Source organism: Bos mutus, chromosome 1 (assembly GCF_027580195.1).
Source record: "Bos mutus isolate GX-2022 chromosome 1, NWIPB_WYAK_1.1, whole genome shotgun sequence".
Taxonomy (NCBI): Eukaryota; Metazoa; Chordata; class Mammalia; order Artiodactyla; family Bovidae; genus Bos; species Bos mutus.
The window spans coordinates 57,637,514-57,654,030 of NC_091617.1; the positions used below are offsets into that span (position 1 = coordinate 57,637,514).

Here is a 16,517-nt window from a genome sequence, read left to right on the forward strand (position 1 = left end):
GGCATTTTCCAGGCAAGAGTACTAGAGTGGGGTGCCATTGCCTTCCCCTATGTTTTAGTAAAAATATTTGGATTTGATTTTTTTCTAGGTCATGGTCTAGTTTTTCTGATTGTACAGGAAATCGAAGTCTTTCTTGTGTGCTTTGTCCTTGACTTATGGTGTGATCATAGTATTGTTATTCACAGGTGAACTTTTCCACTTGTGGGGGATGAAACTTGCCACAGTCCTGGTCTATATGTACATCATGATGATTAATTAATGCTTCCCTGTAAAAATTGTTTTAAAATGCCCAAGAGGATTAATTAGTATGTTTATAACATACTCTGGCAACTTTGGAGAAGAGGCTTCCTATAATACATTGTCCTTTACAACATATCTTGACTTTTTTTCAAGCTAAAATGATATTTTGGATTTTCACTTTGGAAATTGAAAAGATTAAACTAATTTTCCAATTTCTGTTGCATTAAAGCATATTTTAGGAAATTAAAAATTTTAATTGAAGATATTGTTTGAAATATCTATGTCTCTGAACACTTTTAGACTTAATTATAAAGAATAGGAACTAACACTTTTGACAGTATGGAGAGAGGACTATCTAACTTAAAAGCTCTTTTGCTACAAAGTACCTAGAAATTCTGGATGAAATGTTACAAACATATTTGTAATCAAATGCTTTTCTGGGCTCACAGGTAACAAGGGAAATACCTATGGGCTAAAGGTTAAGAGGGAACTGATTATCAGATTTGTGAGCATATGAATGTATGCCAAGGCAGCCCTGAGGAGTTTATTAGTCTCAGTAGCCAAAGGTTTAATGGCCACACTGGGATAGAGGATGGTACCTTTCTGATTTGTAGAAATTAGAACTGAGAACTCTTTATAAAGCCATGTCTCTTGAAGAGTTTTACCCTCTGTGGAAGGGCAGGTTGAAGACAAGGAAGCTTATCTGTCTAAACTTGGGCTTGGGTTGGTGGGAGAAACTGGGATTTACTGTAGTTCATCTTTCATAAAGTTTTGGGACTTGGATTTAATACTTTATGAGTGAGCAGAAAGAGATTCAATAAATAGCATGTTAGTCCTTCAAAAACTTCATGTCAAAGTACCAGAGTGAGCTTCTATGACTGTAGTCATACTTTTCTCAGTCATGACATTATTTTAATTGCATTATTTCTCTGCTCAAGATGTTACTTAGTAATAAGTAGTAAAGTAGTAAAATGACCTAAAGATAGTCAGTAAAAATAAGGGTATGGAGTATTGACATCTGGAAAAAAGTGTGTGAAAGTGTTAGTCATTCAGTCATGTCCAACTCTTTGCAACTCTAAGGGCTGTAGCCCACCTGACTCCTCTGTCCATGGCATTCTCCAGGCAAGATTGCTGGAGTGGATAGCCATTCCCTTCTCCAAGGGGTTCTTCCCGACCCAGGGATTGAACCCAGGTCCTCTGCATTGCAGGCAGATTCTTGACTGTCTGAGCCACCAGGGAAGCCCATTGACATCTGAACCAGCATTATAAGTACTTTAAACATTTCCTCCTCTTATGTAGAATTAACACCTTCGTTCTATCCCTACTAACTTTTCCTTTTTTTCCTCTTTTTTTTTCCACTTGTAGTTTGAGATAAATACTATTTTTCCATTAAAAAAAATTTTTTTTGGCTGCACTTCAGGGACCTTCATTCCCTGAATGAAGAGCTTGAACCCACACTCTCTGCACTGGAAGGTCAAGTCTTAGCCGCTGGACCACCAGAAAAGTCCCAAGATAACTTAAGATTCACATGGTTCTAAGAAATAATGAGAGATTCTGTACGCTTTGAAAAGTTTTCCCTAATGGTAACATCCTGCAAAACTGTAGTACAGTGTCATAGCTAGCATATTGATAGTGATAAGGTCAAGTTTTAGAACATTTCTATCACTAGAAACATCTTTTTTTTATAGGTTACAACCCTTTTATAGACACAACCATTTTCTTTCTTCCCCTTGCCCCTACTTAACCCCTGGCAACTGCTAATTTGTTTTCTATTTCTGTAATTGTGTCATTTCAAAAATATTATATAAAGGGAATGGTATAGTTATGTAACACTTTATGTTGGCTGTTTTCACTCATCATATTTCCCTGGAGGTCCATTCATTTTGTTTTCTGTACCAATAGTTCATTCCTTTTTAATGCCAAGTAGCATTCCATGGTATGGATGAATTCACCATTCATCCATTGAAGAATACCTGGGCTGTTTCCAGTTTTTGATTATGATAAATACAGCTGCTGTAAACATTGATGTACAGGTGTTTGTGTGAACATACGTTTTCCTCTGGGCTATATGCCCAGGAGTGCAGTTGCTGGGTCATCTGATAGTTGCATGTTTAGTTTTACAGAACTGCCAAGCTTTTCTAGAGTGCTATACCATTGTACATTCCCACTAGCAAAGTGTGAGAGATACAGTTTCTCTGCATTCTTGCCTCCTCACTAGGGTTTTTATCATGAAAAGGGCCCTTTTGTGTAAATCTGAATTTTAGAATATAGCCATACCTTGTTTTATTGCATTTTACTTGTTTGCATTTCACAGATACTACATTTTTTACAAATTGAAGTTTTGTACGAACCCTATGTTGAGCAAGCCTATCAGTATCATTTTTCCAACAACATTTGCTCACTTTGTGTTTCTGTGTCACAGTTTGGAACTTTTTCAATATTATATTTGTTATGGTGATCTGTGATCAATGATCATTGATGTTACTATTTTAATTGTTTTGGGGTGAACTATATAAGACAGCCTCCTCGGTTGTGTGGCTTGTGGGATCTTAGTTCCTGGACCAGGGATTGAACCCACAACCTTGGCAGTGAAAGCTTGAAATTTTAACCACTGAACTGCCAGAGAATTCCCCAGCAGCAGGGTTTGAGAGGATTGACAGTAGCCCCTTGCGCCAGGCTTTTTTTTTTTTTTTTGCCTTTGTCAGTTTTTTTAGAGGTTTTCTAGTTTCACTGATAATTTAAAAATAATCGTCTCTTTTTTCATTGATATTCTAATTGTTTTTGTGTTTCTGTTTCATCGATTTCTGTTCTATATGTAATCTTTATTATATATAATACTTTTTTGCTCATGTTGGGTTTATTTTGCTCTTCCTCTTCTAAGTTTTTGAGTTGGACAATGAGATTATTACTTTTCTTCTTTCCTAATGTATGCATTTAGTGCTATAAATTTGTTTCTTAGCTTTCATTGTGACTCACAGATGTTGATATATTGTATTTTCATTTTCATTCAGTTCAGTATACTTTTTTATATCCCTTGAGGCTTTCTCTTTTATCCGTGGATTATTTAGATATGTGTTTTTTAGTATCCAAATGTTTGAAGATTTTTGTGCTCTCTTCCTGTTATTGATCTGTAGGTTGATTTCATTGTGGTGAAACACAATCTATATAATTTCACTTCTCTTAATTTGTTGAGATATGGCTGAACATATATTCTATCTTGGTTTATGTTCTAATACTGTGAAATGTGAACAAAATGACGTGTGTCGTTTCTAGAGGGGAGCCCTTAGAGTTGGTACACTATTTGCCATCTTCCTGTCCTAGGATGGTGGAGCCCTTATTAGCATATGTCCCTATGTTAGGACAGTGTGGAGCTAAGGCTTTTGCCAACCCACATTGTTCATTTATATTTAAACAAGACATAAACCCTTGTTCTTGTAAGCACTGAGACTTTGAGGTTTGCTTATTGATACAGTAGTCTAGTCTTTTATGACTAATGTACCAAGTTAATTTACTCTTTATTTTTTCACTGTATCTTATTCCAATCTGTTGCCCAAAACTGCCTTAAAAGTCCGCTTCTGAGATTGTGGCATGAGCTGCCACAGATACTAATCACTGAGACTCTCCAGATCATTTTTGATTAGCTAGGTACAAGCCATTAAGACTTTTGGACTGCAAAATGCTAGCATATTGAATTTTACTGTGTTTGCATGTAGAAATGTGTACCAAAACTATTTGAATTACTTAGAGTGAGAGGGTTGTTATTTTTTTGAAAATAATATTAGAGAAAGAGGAAATTGGGACCTTTAAGGACAGATACTTTGCATTCTGATTATAATTATACAGTTAATAATACTATATTATATACTTAAAAGTTGCTGAGAAACTAGATGTTCTCACCACAAAAAGAAATGATAATTATGGGATGTGATGGAGGTGTTAGCTAGTGCTACAGTGGTAATCATATTGCAGTATATAAGTGTATTAATTAACACATTGTATACTTTAAATTCATTCAAGTATATGAATAAATAAAACTGGATAAATTCATACAGTTAGATGTCAATTGTATCTCAAGATTTTTTTTAAATGGATAAGGACTAAATATTTTCTTCCTAGAATATGAACATTGCCTTCAGTGTAAAATAAAATGAAATAATTTTGAATAAATTATAATAGTTTTTCAAATTATGCAATTTATCTCATTAAATTTTTTAACAAATAATTTTTATTGCAGTATAGTTGCTTTACAATGTTGTATTAGTTTCTGCTGTATATCAAAGAAAATCAGTTATACATATACATATATTATCTCTTTTTTAGATTTCCTTCCCATTTAGGTCACCACAGAGCACTGAGTAGAGTTCCTTGGGTTATATTGTATGTTCTTATTAGTTGTTTATTTTATACATAGTAATGTTTATTTGTCAATCCCAATCTCCCTGTTTATTTCACCCTCTTACCCCCATGGTAACTATAAGATTGTTTTCTACATCTGTGACCTATCTCTGCTTTACAAATAAGTTCATCTGTACCATTTTTCTAGATTCTACATATAAGTGGTATTATACAGTATTAGTCTTTCTCTTTCTAACTTACTTCACTCTGTATGTCAACTTAAACTTGAAATTTAATTTTTTTATGTAATTTCAATTTTTATAAATTTTAGGAATTTTAAAAAATTTGAAAATAGAAAATTATACAAAGAAGAAAAGTGAAATTCCTTGTTTTCTTACCAACCAGAGAAAACTATTCTGAGATATTTCCTTCATTTTTTTCCCTTGTATGCATGTGAACTTTTTTTCCTTTGGTATAATTGGCATCAGTATGTTTTGTTGTTCAGTTGCCAAGTCGTGTCTGACTGTTTGCAACCCCATGGACTGCAGCACGCCAGGCTCCTCTATGCTCTGTTATCTCCTGGAGTTTGCTGAAATTCATGACCATTGAATCGGTGATGCTATTAATGTCTAACCATGTCATCATCCGGAGAAGGCAATGGCACCCCACTCCAGTACTCTTGCCTGGAGAATCCCATGGATGGAGGAGCCTGGAAGGCTGCAGTCCATGGGGTCACTGAGGGTTGGACACGACTGAGCGGCTTCACTTTCACTTTTCACTTTCATGCATTGGAGAAGGCAATGGCAACCCACTCCAGTGTTCTTGCCTGGAGAATCCCAGGGACGGGGGTGCCTGGTGGGCTGCCGTCTATGGGGTCACACAGAGTCGGACACAACTGAAGTGACTTAGCAGCAGCAGCAGCAGCAGCAGCATGTCATCATCTGCCATCCCCTTCTCCTTTGGCCTTCAGTCTTTCCCAGCATCAGGGCCTTTTTCAATGAGTCAGCTCTTTGTATCAGGTGGCCAAAGTATTGGAGTTTCAGCTTCAGCATCAGTCCTTCCAATGAAATTCAGGGTTGATTTTCTTTAAAATTGACTGGTTTGATCTCCTTGCAGTCCAAGGGACTCTCCAGTATCACAGTTCAAAAGCATCAGTTCTTCAGTACTCACTCTTCTTTATGGTCAGCTCTCAGATCCATACATGACTACTGGAAAAACCATAGCTTTGACCGTAATGGACTTTTGTCAGTAAAATGATGTTTCTGCTTTTTAATACGCTGTCTGGGTTTTTCAGAGCTTTCCTTCCAAGGAGCAAGCATCTTTTAATTTCATGGCTGAATCACTGTCTGCAATGATTTTGGAGCCCAAGAAAATAAAATCTGTTATTGCTTCTACTTTTTCCCATTTGCCATGAAGTGATGGGACCTGATGTCATGAGCTTAGTTTTTTGAAAGTTTTAAGCTAGCTTTTTCACTGTCCTCTTTTACCCTCATCAGGAGGCTCTTTAGTTCCTCTTCCTCATGTATTGACTCTTTTATCATTATGAACATATCTTAATCTCTAGGAATATTTCTTGCCTTTAAGTCTGTTTCAGCTGAGAGTGGTATAGGAACTCCAGTTTTCTTGTGATGACTGTCTGCATGGTATATATATCCATTCTTTTACTTTCAGCTTCTTTGTCTTTTTGTATCTAAGTTGTGTGTCTCTTGTGGACGGAGTATAGTTGGGTCTATTTTTATCCAGTTTGACAATCTCTGTGTTTAACTTATTTATATTTATTGTATTTACAATATATATTTACATTTTAATTGGAAATTTACAAATTAATTGGAGATAACTTAGATTTATAAATAGCCATTTTGTTGTTTTCTCTGTATCTCATATATATTTTTGTTCCTCTGCTCCCCCTTTATGTGTCAAATAAATACTTTTTAGGATACCACTTCAGTTCCTCTTGATTTAAAAATGTAGTTGAGTGTTTTTAAAGGATTGCATGAGGGATTACAGTGTACATCATAACCTCTCACTGTACACTTCAGATTACTAACTTAATTCTGCTAAAATAGTGAACCTTTGTTCCATCCTAGCTCCATTATCTCTCCCCTGCCTTTATATATATATATGCCTCATATGTGTTTTATATGTATGGTACATATATATGTTTGTTCTATGTGTATATCAATTTCACTTTAATGTGTCAAAGTCTGAATCTCTTGTCTTTATCTTATTTGGGATTCATTACTCATCTTTGATTTGTACCTTGTCCTCAAATTTTGAAAAATTTGACCAGTATTTACATATTTTTCTGCCTCCCTTTTCCTTCTGATACTCTCATTACATGTATTTTGATTCACTTAATGCTGACACACAGGTCTCTGAGTCTCTTGTTTATTTTCTTCAAACGTTTTTGTTTCTGTTCTTCAAATTGGATAAGTTTTATTCATCTGTCTTTAGTTCACTGATTCTTTCTCTGCTATTTTGAATCTTCTTTTGTACCCCTCTACTGAATTTTTTATTTTGGTGACTATAGTTGTCAACTTCAGAATGTCAGGGTTTTTTTTTTTTTAATTAAAAAAAGTTATTCGTTAAGATTCTCTGTTGAGATTCTCTACTTGTTTATATGAGTCACTATCATCATACTTTCCCTTAATTCTTTGAGCATTGTTCTCATTAGTTCATTGAAGATATTTTAAATAACTGCTTTGATGTCTTTGCTAAATCTAGTATCTTGGAATCATGAAAGACTCTATTGCTTGCTTTTTCTCTTCTTATTATGAGTCACATTTTCCTATTTTTTTTGTTTCATATTTTTTTTGAAAATTGGAAACTTTAATAACATATTATAGCAGCTGTGGATTCTGATGGCATCCTTCCTATCCCTAAAACTTGTCATTCCTGATTTTTGTTTAGAATTTGCCTAGAGTAAATCTGTGAAATATGTTTGTCCTGTAGTGTGTGGAAACAATGATCTTTGCTCCATTTATTATCATTGTTGTTGTTTGTTTTTAAGGCTAGTTTCCTGTGTCACCCCTCGTATCAGTCAACAATTAGTCAGAAATTGTGCTTAAATACAGAGAGCCACTAAGGCTTTCCGCTTCCGCTGACAGATATGTGTATAGATTGGGTAGTGCATTCAAAATTCAGGTCATTTTAAAATTTGTCCCTGTTTTTATGTTCCTTTGAGACTTCTTGTATTTCCATCCAGGTGTCTTGCTGAAAGTATTACTTTTGTTTCAGGTTTGGAGGACTTGTTAACAAAAGTCACTTGTTACACACAATAAACAATTTCAATATTTAATTGAGGATTAGTTGACTTAATTTCAATATACAGTCATTAAAAGAGAAATAGAAACAATAGTGAAAAGTACAGCACATACATCACCAAATTGGGCCAACCAGTGTGCACATGTGTGTGCTTAGTCGTGTCTGACTCTGTGACCCCATGGACTGAGCCTGCCTGGCTCCTCTGTCCATGGGATTTTCCAGGTAAGAATACTGGAGTGAGTAGCCATTCCCTTCTCCAGGGGATCTTCCCAAACCAGGAATCAAACCCAGATCTCCTATACTGCAGGTGGATTCTTCACCAGGGAAGCCTGATCAACATGTAGACTTAAAAACAGCCCTAAGAAATCCCATGTGACAGCTATTTGGAGTCCCAGTTGGGAAAAGGTCCTGGGCAGTACATCCACTCCATGGATAAGACCTCAAATTGCAGTTTCTGGGGCTCCCACTTATAACCCCAGACTGCAGACTGATATCATCCGTTTGCATGCAAAAATTCACCTCTGGTTTTACTTTAACATTGTTACAATGCTGTTTGTTTTATATTGTGAGTCATAGGATTTTGTCAAACCTTGCTGCAGTTGGTCAAACCTCCAGGTACTCAAGAGTTCCAAGACCCACTCCCTTTCTTATCTGAAGTGCTGCCTGACTCTCTGTTTTTGCAGGCAAGCACGGAATTTGGTCAGTGTCCAGGCAGGTTAGAAGCAAAATCAGGGGCCTGCTATCCTGCTTCTGAAGCCTGAACAAGACTTCCTGCATGTTAATTTCCTTGATACCAGGAGTGTGTGGCTAGTTTGGGATTTCTCCAATCTCTCTTGCACATGCTTGTAGCCCCTGTTTATCTAGGATTACATGAAGAGTGTATTAAGTTGATCTGTGGCTGCCTCTCCTCTACAATCTCTCTGTTAAGTCCCCTACTAATTTGACAGTCTGCTTGTTCTTGTACTAATAGAGATTTCAACCTCACACTTGCTTGGATAGCTTCCGAATTTTTCCCTTCACTTCTGGGATGCTGCTGCTGCTAAGTTGCTTCAGTAGTGTCCGACTCTGTGCAACCCCATAGACGGCAGCCCACCAGGCTCCCCCATCCCTGGGATCCTCCAGGCAAGAATACTGGAGTGGGTTGCCATTTCCTTCTCCAGTGCACGAAAGTGAAAAGTGAAAGTGAAGTCGCTCAGTCGTGTCCGACTCCTAGCAACCCCATGGACTGCAGCCCACCAGGCTCCTCCGTCCATGGGATTTGCCAGGCAAGAGTACTGGAGTGGGGTGCCATTGCCTCCTGGGATAGGTTTTCTGTTTTCTACTCTGAATCAACTCAGCTCTGCTCTGTCAGCCTCACTGCTAGTTTTCATGGCCTGTTCCACCTTTGCAGAACTACTACACTGACCTAACTTGTGGGGAAGAATGAGTAATGGGAGCAGCCCCAGGAAAGGATGCCACAGACTTCTGATATTCATACCCAGATTCAGTAGATTTTCCTGATGAAATACTTCTCATTTTATTGTATGCCTATGGTCAATTTCCAGTCAATTGAGATGATTGTTTTTGACAGTTTTTTCCCCCCCAGCTAGATGTTTGATTTTGCAGAATATTTGCCAGAATTCTCACTCCATCATCCTGGAAGCATCCTTTACTTCCTTTTGGTGTTTTTTTTGAAATGTTTATTTTATGTGGTTTTTCATATAAAGACGTACAGAATATTGCACAAAAAGGGTATGATTTTAAAGTCCATTTAAATTTTATTTTCTAAGATACTACAATTCAGCTCATTTAGTGATGATTATAATTAAACAGAAAATTAATTTTTTATTGTTGCAGATTTCAAGTTCCACCTATAAAGACAGGAATGAAGAGTAAAAGACAGTTTGCACATCTGCCTGATGCAGAGAGCTGATAGCAGGTAAAAAATAAAAAAAGTCAAGAAGGTACAAAAACTCTTTTACTACCTCATCAAAATAGAGTTGATGAGTGATAATATTCATAGAATATTTAAGCCTTTATGCTCAGCAAAAACTGTTTTTCAGGATAAACAGCCTCTTATCACCTGTCATCAGACAATATAAAATGAAGTTGTATAGATACGTGTGTCATTGGCACTGTATCTGGATAGTACAATTATAGGTGGTTTTAGATTTCTACTTTGTAAAAGTCTGTATATTCCAAGTTTTATACAATGAACAGGTTTATTACAGCAGTGAGGAATAATACAAAAATTTTAAATTTTTTAAAAAGCACATATACATATTGAAAAATACAGACAAAATATTAACCAAAATTACATACCTATACAAATTAACCAGAGACCCATCCAAAGGACCATCCCTCTAGATGGGCCCATCCTAAAAGAAATCAGTCCTGAAAATTCACTGGAAGGACTGATGCTGAAGCTGAAACTCCAATACTTTGGCCACCTGATGCGAAGAACTGACTCCTTGGAAAAGACCCTGATGCTGGGAAAGATTGAAAGCAGGAGGAGAAAGGGACGAGAGGATGAGATGGTTGGATGGCATCACCAATTCTATGGACATGAGTTTGAGCAAGCTCCAGGAATTGGTGATGGACAGGGAACCCTGGTGTACTGCAGTTCATGGGGTCACAAAGAGTCAGCCATGACTGAGCAGCTGAACTTAACTGAACTGATACAAATTAAAATATATAATTGGGATCATTCTGTACAAATGGCTTTAACTTTTAGATTTAACCACATATTGGATCACTGTCTTCTGAAACAAAGAATCTTTAACCTTTAATTTTAAAAAACAACTCACTGACATTTCAAATCCACAGTTTCATACTTTTATAGATTAGTTCAATTAGTATTTCTTAGTACTCAGTCTGTGCCAGAGACCATGATGTTTCTGAAGAACTTGGAGTCCCGTGGAAAAACATCATATATAAACAAATCACTGTGATTCAGGTTATATGAACAGTTTTAGCAAGGTACAGAAGTATTATCTGGAAGTAAAGATTTAGTGTGCACCACAGTATCCTTCTAACTGATCTCTCTCCTAGTCTTACATGCCTTCATTCTATTCAGGGCTATAGGTATAGTGGTTTTTCTAAGATGCACATCTGATCAGTTTAAAACCCTTTATGAATGGTATTCCAGTAACCTTAGAATAAAGCTTGACTGCCTTTCAATGTGGCCTTTTGTATATGTTAATTATCCTCTCATCTGTCTTTATCAAGTTCCCTTCAGTCTCTAGTCTTTTTTGAAGTCAGCTTTCTTTATATATGTCATTTCCTTTTGTTTTGGGGCTTTTTTTTTTACTTCATTTTACCTAGAATTGTTTTCCCTCTTCTATGCCTGGTTGTCTTTTATTTATGTATTTTAAAATATATATTAATGTATTATGTCTATTTGCATGTATATTTTGTTTATATTTCTCATTTAGGCATGCCTTTACTGTAAGTTTGACGGGGCTGATACAGCTCTTATATTCATCTACTGCTCACCAGAGTAACAGTAGTAGTAGTTAAAATGTGGAAACACTGAGCTCCCCCCCAAGTGACTCCTCATACCTTAGCTCTCCTGGCTTCTCTTGTAGGATTCCCAGGGCCTTCCCATAATCCAGCAATGAAAGGTTTATATCTGATAGAGAAAGGTCCTGATCCAGCACTATGGTTGGTGACCAGTGTTATCATTGTAACTATCACCTCTGGATAGATACCTCTAGTATGTACTCTTGTACTGTCCTTCACATTCCTCAGAGTCCCTTGGACTGCAAGGAGATCAAACCAGTCCATCCTAAAGGAAATTAGTCCTGAATATTCATTGGAAGAACTGATGCTGAAGCTGAAACTCCAATACTTTGGCCACCTGATGGGAAGAACTGACTCATTGCAAAAGACCCTGTTGCTGGGAAAGATCAAGGCAGGAGGAGAAGGGGACAACAGAGGATGAGATGGTTGAATGGCATCACCGACTCGATGGACATGAGTTTGAGCAAGCTCTGGGAGTTGGTGATGGACAAGGAAGCCTTGTGTGCTGCAGTCCATGGGATCACAAAGAGTAGAATACAACTGAGCGACTGAACTGAACTATTTATATTATTGGGCTTCCCAGGTGGCGCAAGTAGTAAAGAACCCACCTGCTAATGCAGAAGACATAAGAGGTTAAATCCCTGGGTCAGGAAGATTCCTTGGAGGAGGGCACAGCAACCCACACCAGTATTCTTGCCTGGAGAATTCTATGGATAGAATTCATATGCCTGTCGAGCTACAGTCCATGGGGTCACAGAGAGTCGGACATGACTGTGATTAACACTTTCACTTTTATCTATATTATTTGCTATTGTAACTCTAGTACAAAGGTCAGTATTTGACATATAATAATGGGTACCCAGTGATTGAATGGATGGTTGATGGATAGAGAAATGAGTGAGTAAATGAATTATCAGTGTCACTTAAAATCAGCAGAGTAGATGTGCTCAACCACAGATAACATATAGAGTTAAGGTAACACTAACAAAAGAATCATGGCATCAGTAGAAGAAAATCCAGTAAAACTCAAATTTAGAAGGAAAGGTCAAATAATGTGTGAAGCAGAAGAAAGTAGTATCAGTATTTTGGGTATAAAGAGTTGTTAAGAATCATAATAGTTTAACAGTATGAAATACATTTGAACTAATTGAAAATAACAATTTGTGAAGTTGATCTAAAGTAACTATATAGAGTAAATATACAGTGTTAAATGAACATTTTAAAAAATGAAAAGAAAGTAGAATCAATAACTAAGGTTATACCTAGTAAATCTATAAAAGAAGAGGAAATTAAACCTAAAGCTACGAAAGGGAAAGAAATGATAAAGACTAGAGCATAAATTAATGAAATTGAAAACAGAGGAAAAAGTAGAGAAAATCAACAAAGCCAAAGTTGGTTCTCTGAAAAAATTGATAAAGTTGATAGGCCGAGAATCTGGTTAACCAAGAGGAATGATAGGTGACATGTCTTACCAATATCAGCAGTGGAAGAGGGTTCATCACTGCTGATCCCCTGAATATTAAAAAGATAATAAAGAAATACTGTGAACAACTCTATGCCCAAAATACAATAATTTAGTTAAAATAGACCAATTTCTTGAAAAACACAAACTACCAAACCTCACACAAGAAGAAACATATAGCTGGAATAGCTCTATACCTATTAAAGAAATTGAATTTATAGTTAAGAACCTTCCATAAAAAGAAAACTCAATGTAGACAGTGTCAGTGGTGAATTCTAGCAACCGTTTATGTAAGAAATAGTATCATTCCTTCCAGAAAATAAGAAGGATCACTTCCCAACTCATTTTATGAGATTAGTATTACCAAAATACCAAAACCAGATAGAAACATTCTAGGAAAAGACTAATATCTGTCATGAACATAGAAATAAAGAGTTGAAACAAAATATTAGCATATGAGATTCAGCAATTTTTAAAAGACATTATGCATTATGACCAAGTGAGGTTCATTCCAGGAATGCATGGCTGGTTCAGCATGTTAAAAAAAAGAAAAATCAATCAATATACTTTATCATCTTAGACCAAATATGAAAAACCATATAATCATCTCAATAGATGCAGAAAAAGTATTTGACAGAATTCGACATTCTTTCATAATAAATCTCTCAGCAAGTTAGAAATAGAACTTATTCTACTTCCTTAGAAGAAACTATGAAAAACCTCCAACTAACATTGTACTTAATGATGACTGAATGCCTTCCACCTAAAATTAGAAACTAGGTAAAAATGTCTTCTCTCACTGTTCTTACTCAACATTTTCAGTTCAGTTCAGTCGCTCAGTCATGTCTGACTTTTTGCGACCTCATGAATCGCAGCACGCCAGGCCTCCCTGTCCATCACCAACTCCCGGAGTTCACTCAAACTCATGTCCATCGAGTCGGTGATGCCATCCAACCATCTCATCCTCTGTCGTCCCCTTCTCCTCCTGCCCCTAATCTCTCCCAGCATCAGGGTCTTCTCCACTGAGTCAACTCTTCACATGAGGCAGCCAAAGTATTGGAGTTTCAGCTTTAGCATCAGTCCTTCCAATGAACACCCAGGACTGGTCTCCTTTAGAATGGACTGGTTGGACCTCCTTGCAGTCCAAGGGACTCTCAAGAGTCTTCTCCATCACCACAGTTCAAAAGCACCAATTCTCCACCGCTCAGCTTTATTCACAGTCCAACTCTCACATCCATGACCACTGGAAAAACCATAGCCTTGACTAGATGGACCTTTATTGGCAAAGTAACATCTCTGCTTTTCAATATGCTATCTAGGTTGGTCATAACTTTTCTTCCAAGGAGTAAGCGTCTTTTAATTTCATGGCTGCAATCACCATCTGTAGTGATTTTGGAGCCTCCAAAAATAAAGTCTGACACTGTTTCCACTGTTTCCCCACCTATTTTCCATGAAGTGATGGGACCAGATGCCATGATCTTCATTTTCTGAATGTTGAGCTTTAAGCCAACTTGTTCACTCTCCTCTTTCACTTTCATCAAGAGGCTTTTTAGTTCCTCTTCACTTTCTGCCATAAGGGTGGTATACCCAAGTAAGACGGTAGGTGTTGTGAGAGGGCATCAGAGGGCAGACACACTGAAACCATAATCACAGTAAACTAGCCAATCTGATCACATGGACCATAGCCTTGTCTAACTAAATGAAACTAAGCCATGCCATGTGGGTCCACCCAGGATGGGTGGTTCATGGTGGAGAGGTCTGACAGAATGTGGTCCACTGGAGAAGGGAATGGCAAACCACTTCAGTATTCTTGCCTTGAGAACCCCATGAACAGTATGAAAAGGCAAAATGATAGGATACTGAAAGAGAAATTCCCCAGGTCAGTAGGTGCCCAATATACTACTGGAGATCAGTGGAGAAATAACTCCAGAAAGAATGAAGGGATGGAGCCAAAGCAAAAACAATAGCCAGCTGTGGATGTGACTGGTGATAGAAGCAAGGTCCGATGCTGTAAAGAGCAATATTGCATAGGAACCTGGAATGTCAGGTCCATGAATCAAGGCAAACTGGAAGTGGTCAAACAAGAGATGGCAAGAGTGAACGTCAACATTCTAGGAATCAGTGAACTAAAATGGACTGGAATGGGTGAATTTAACTCAGATGACCATTATATCTACTACTGTGGGCAGGAATTCCTTAGAAGAAATGGAGTAGCCTTCATGGTCAACAAAAGAGTCCGAAATGCAGTACTTGGATGCAATCTCAAAAACGACAAAATGATCTCCGTTCGTTTCCAAGACAAACCATTCAATATCACAGTGATCCAAGTCTATGCCCCAACCAGTAACGCTGAAGAAGCTGAAGTTGAACGGTTCTATGAAGACCTACAAGACCTTTTAGAACTAACACCCAAAAAAGATGTCCTTTTCACTACAGGGGACTGGAATGCAAAAGTAGGAAGTCAAGAAACACTTGGAGTAACAGACAAATTTGGCCTTGGAGTACAGAATGAAGCAGGGCAAAGGCTAATAGAGTTTTGCCAAGAAAATGCACTGGTCATAGCAAACACCCTCTTCCAACAACACAAGAGAAGACTCTACACATGGACATCACCAAATGGTCAACACCGAAATCAGATTGATTATATTCTTTACAGCCAAAGATGGAGAAGCTCTGTACAGTCAGCAAAAACAAAACCCGGAGCTGACTGTGGCTAAGATCATGAACTCCTTATTGTAAAATTCAGACTTAAATTGAAGATAGTAGGGAAAACCACTAGACCATTCAGGCATGACTCAACATTTTACTAGAAGTTTAAGTGCAGTAAGTGCAACAGACTTGAAATAAAAGGCATATACATTAGGAGAACAGGAAATAGAAACTAACTTTATTGCCAATAGACATGATTATTCATTTAGAAAATCTCAGATAATCTACAAAAATTTCTAGATTTAATGAGTGAATTTAGTGGTGTCTCGGTGGTAAAAAATCTGCCTGCCAATAAGGGAGATGCAGATTTGATCCCTGGGTTGGGAAGATCCCCTGGAGAAGGAAATGGGAACCACTCCAGTGTTCTTGCCTGGGAAATCCCATGGACAGAGGAGCTTGGCAGGCTACAGTCCATAGGGCCACAAAAGAGTTGGACACGACTTAGCGACTAAATAACAATGATAACAAAATTGAAAATTATTTGAAGCTAAAAGAAACATTTATATACACTAGCAAAGAACAATTGGAATTGAAATTTTAAAAATAACATTTACATCAGAACTTCCCAATAATGAAGTACGTAGGTATAAATCTAACAAATATGTAGGCTCTATATGCTAACAAATGTAACACATTAACAAAAGAAGTCTAAATAAATGTTTATAGATTGGAAGACTCAATATTATTGAGGTCTCCGTTCTCTCAAATGAAAAACCCCAGAATACTTTTTCATAGATGAGGAAATAGACAAACTGATTTTAAAATTTGTATGGAAAAAACAAAGGATTTAGAATAGCCAAAATAATTCTGAAAAAGAACAAAGCTGGAAGACATACATTACTCAATTTCAAGACTTACTATAAATCTGTAGTAATCAAGACAGTCTGAGATTTGCCAAGGATAGACATTTAGATAAATGGAACAGAAAATAGCTCAGATATAAATTCATACAAATATTGTGAACTCATTTTTGACAAAGGTGCAAATGCAAAAATAATTTAATGGA

The 16,517-nt window shown here is 37.0% G+C and overlaps 1 protein-coding gene across 3 annotated transcripts in view; it reads left to right on the forward strand.

The window, feature by feature from the left end:
* Positions 1 to 16,517, forward strand: part of GRAMD1C (GRAM domain containing 1C) — a 99,468-nt gene that overhangs the window by 15,330 nt on the left and 67,621 nt on the right. For 2 of the 3 annotated variants that reach the window (XM_070369536.1, XM_070369522.1), the window contains exon 2: positions 9,676 to 9,757. The exons of the other annotated variant lie outside the window; for it this stretch is intronic. In XM_070369536.1, the coding sequence (XP_070225637.1) occupies positions 9,738 to 9,757 (20 nt within the window). In that variant the 5' untranslated portion in view covers positions 9,676 to 9,737. The remainder of the gene's footprint in view (positions 1 to 9,675; positions 9,758 to 16,517) is intronic. 3 annotated transcript variants of the gene reach the window in all.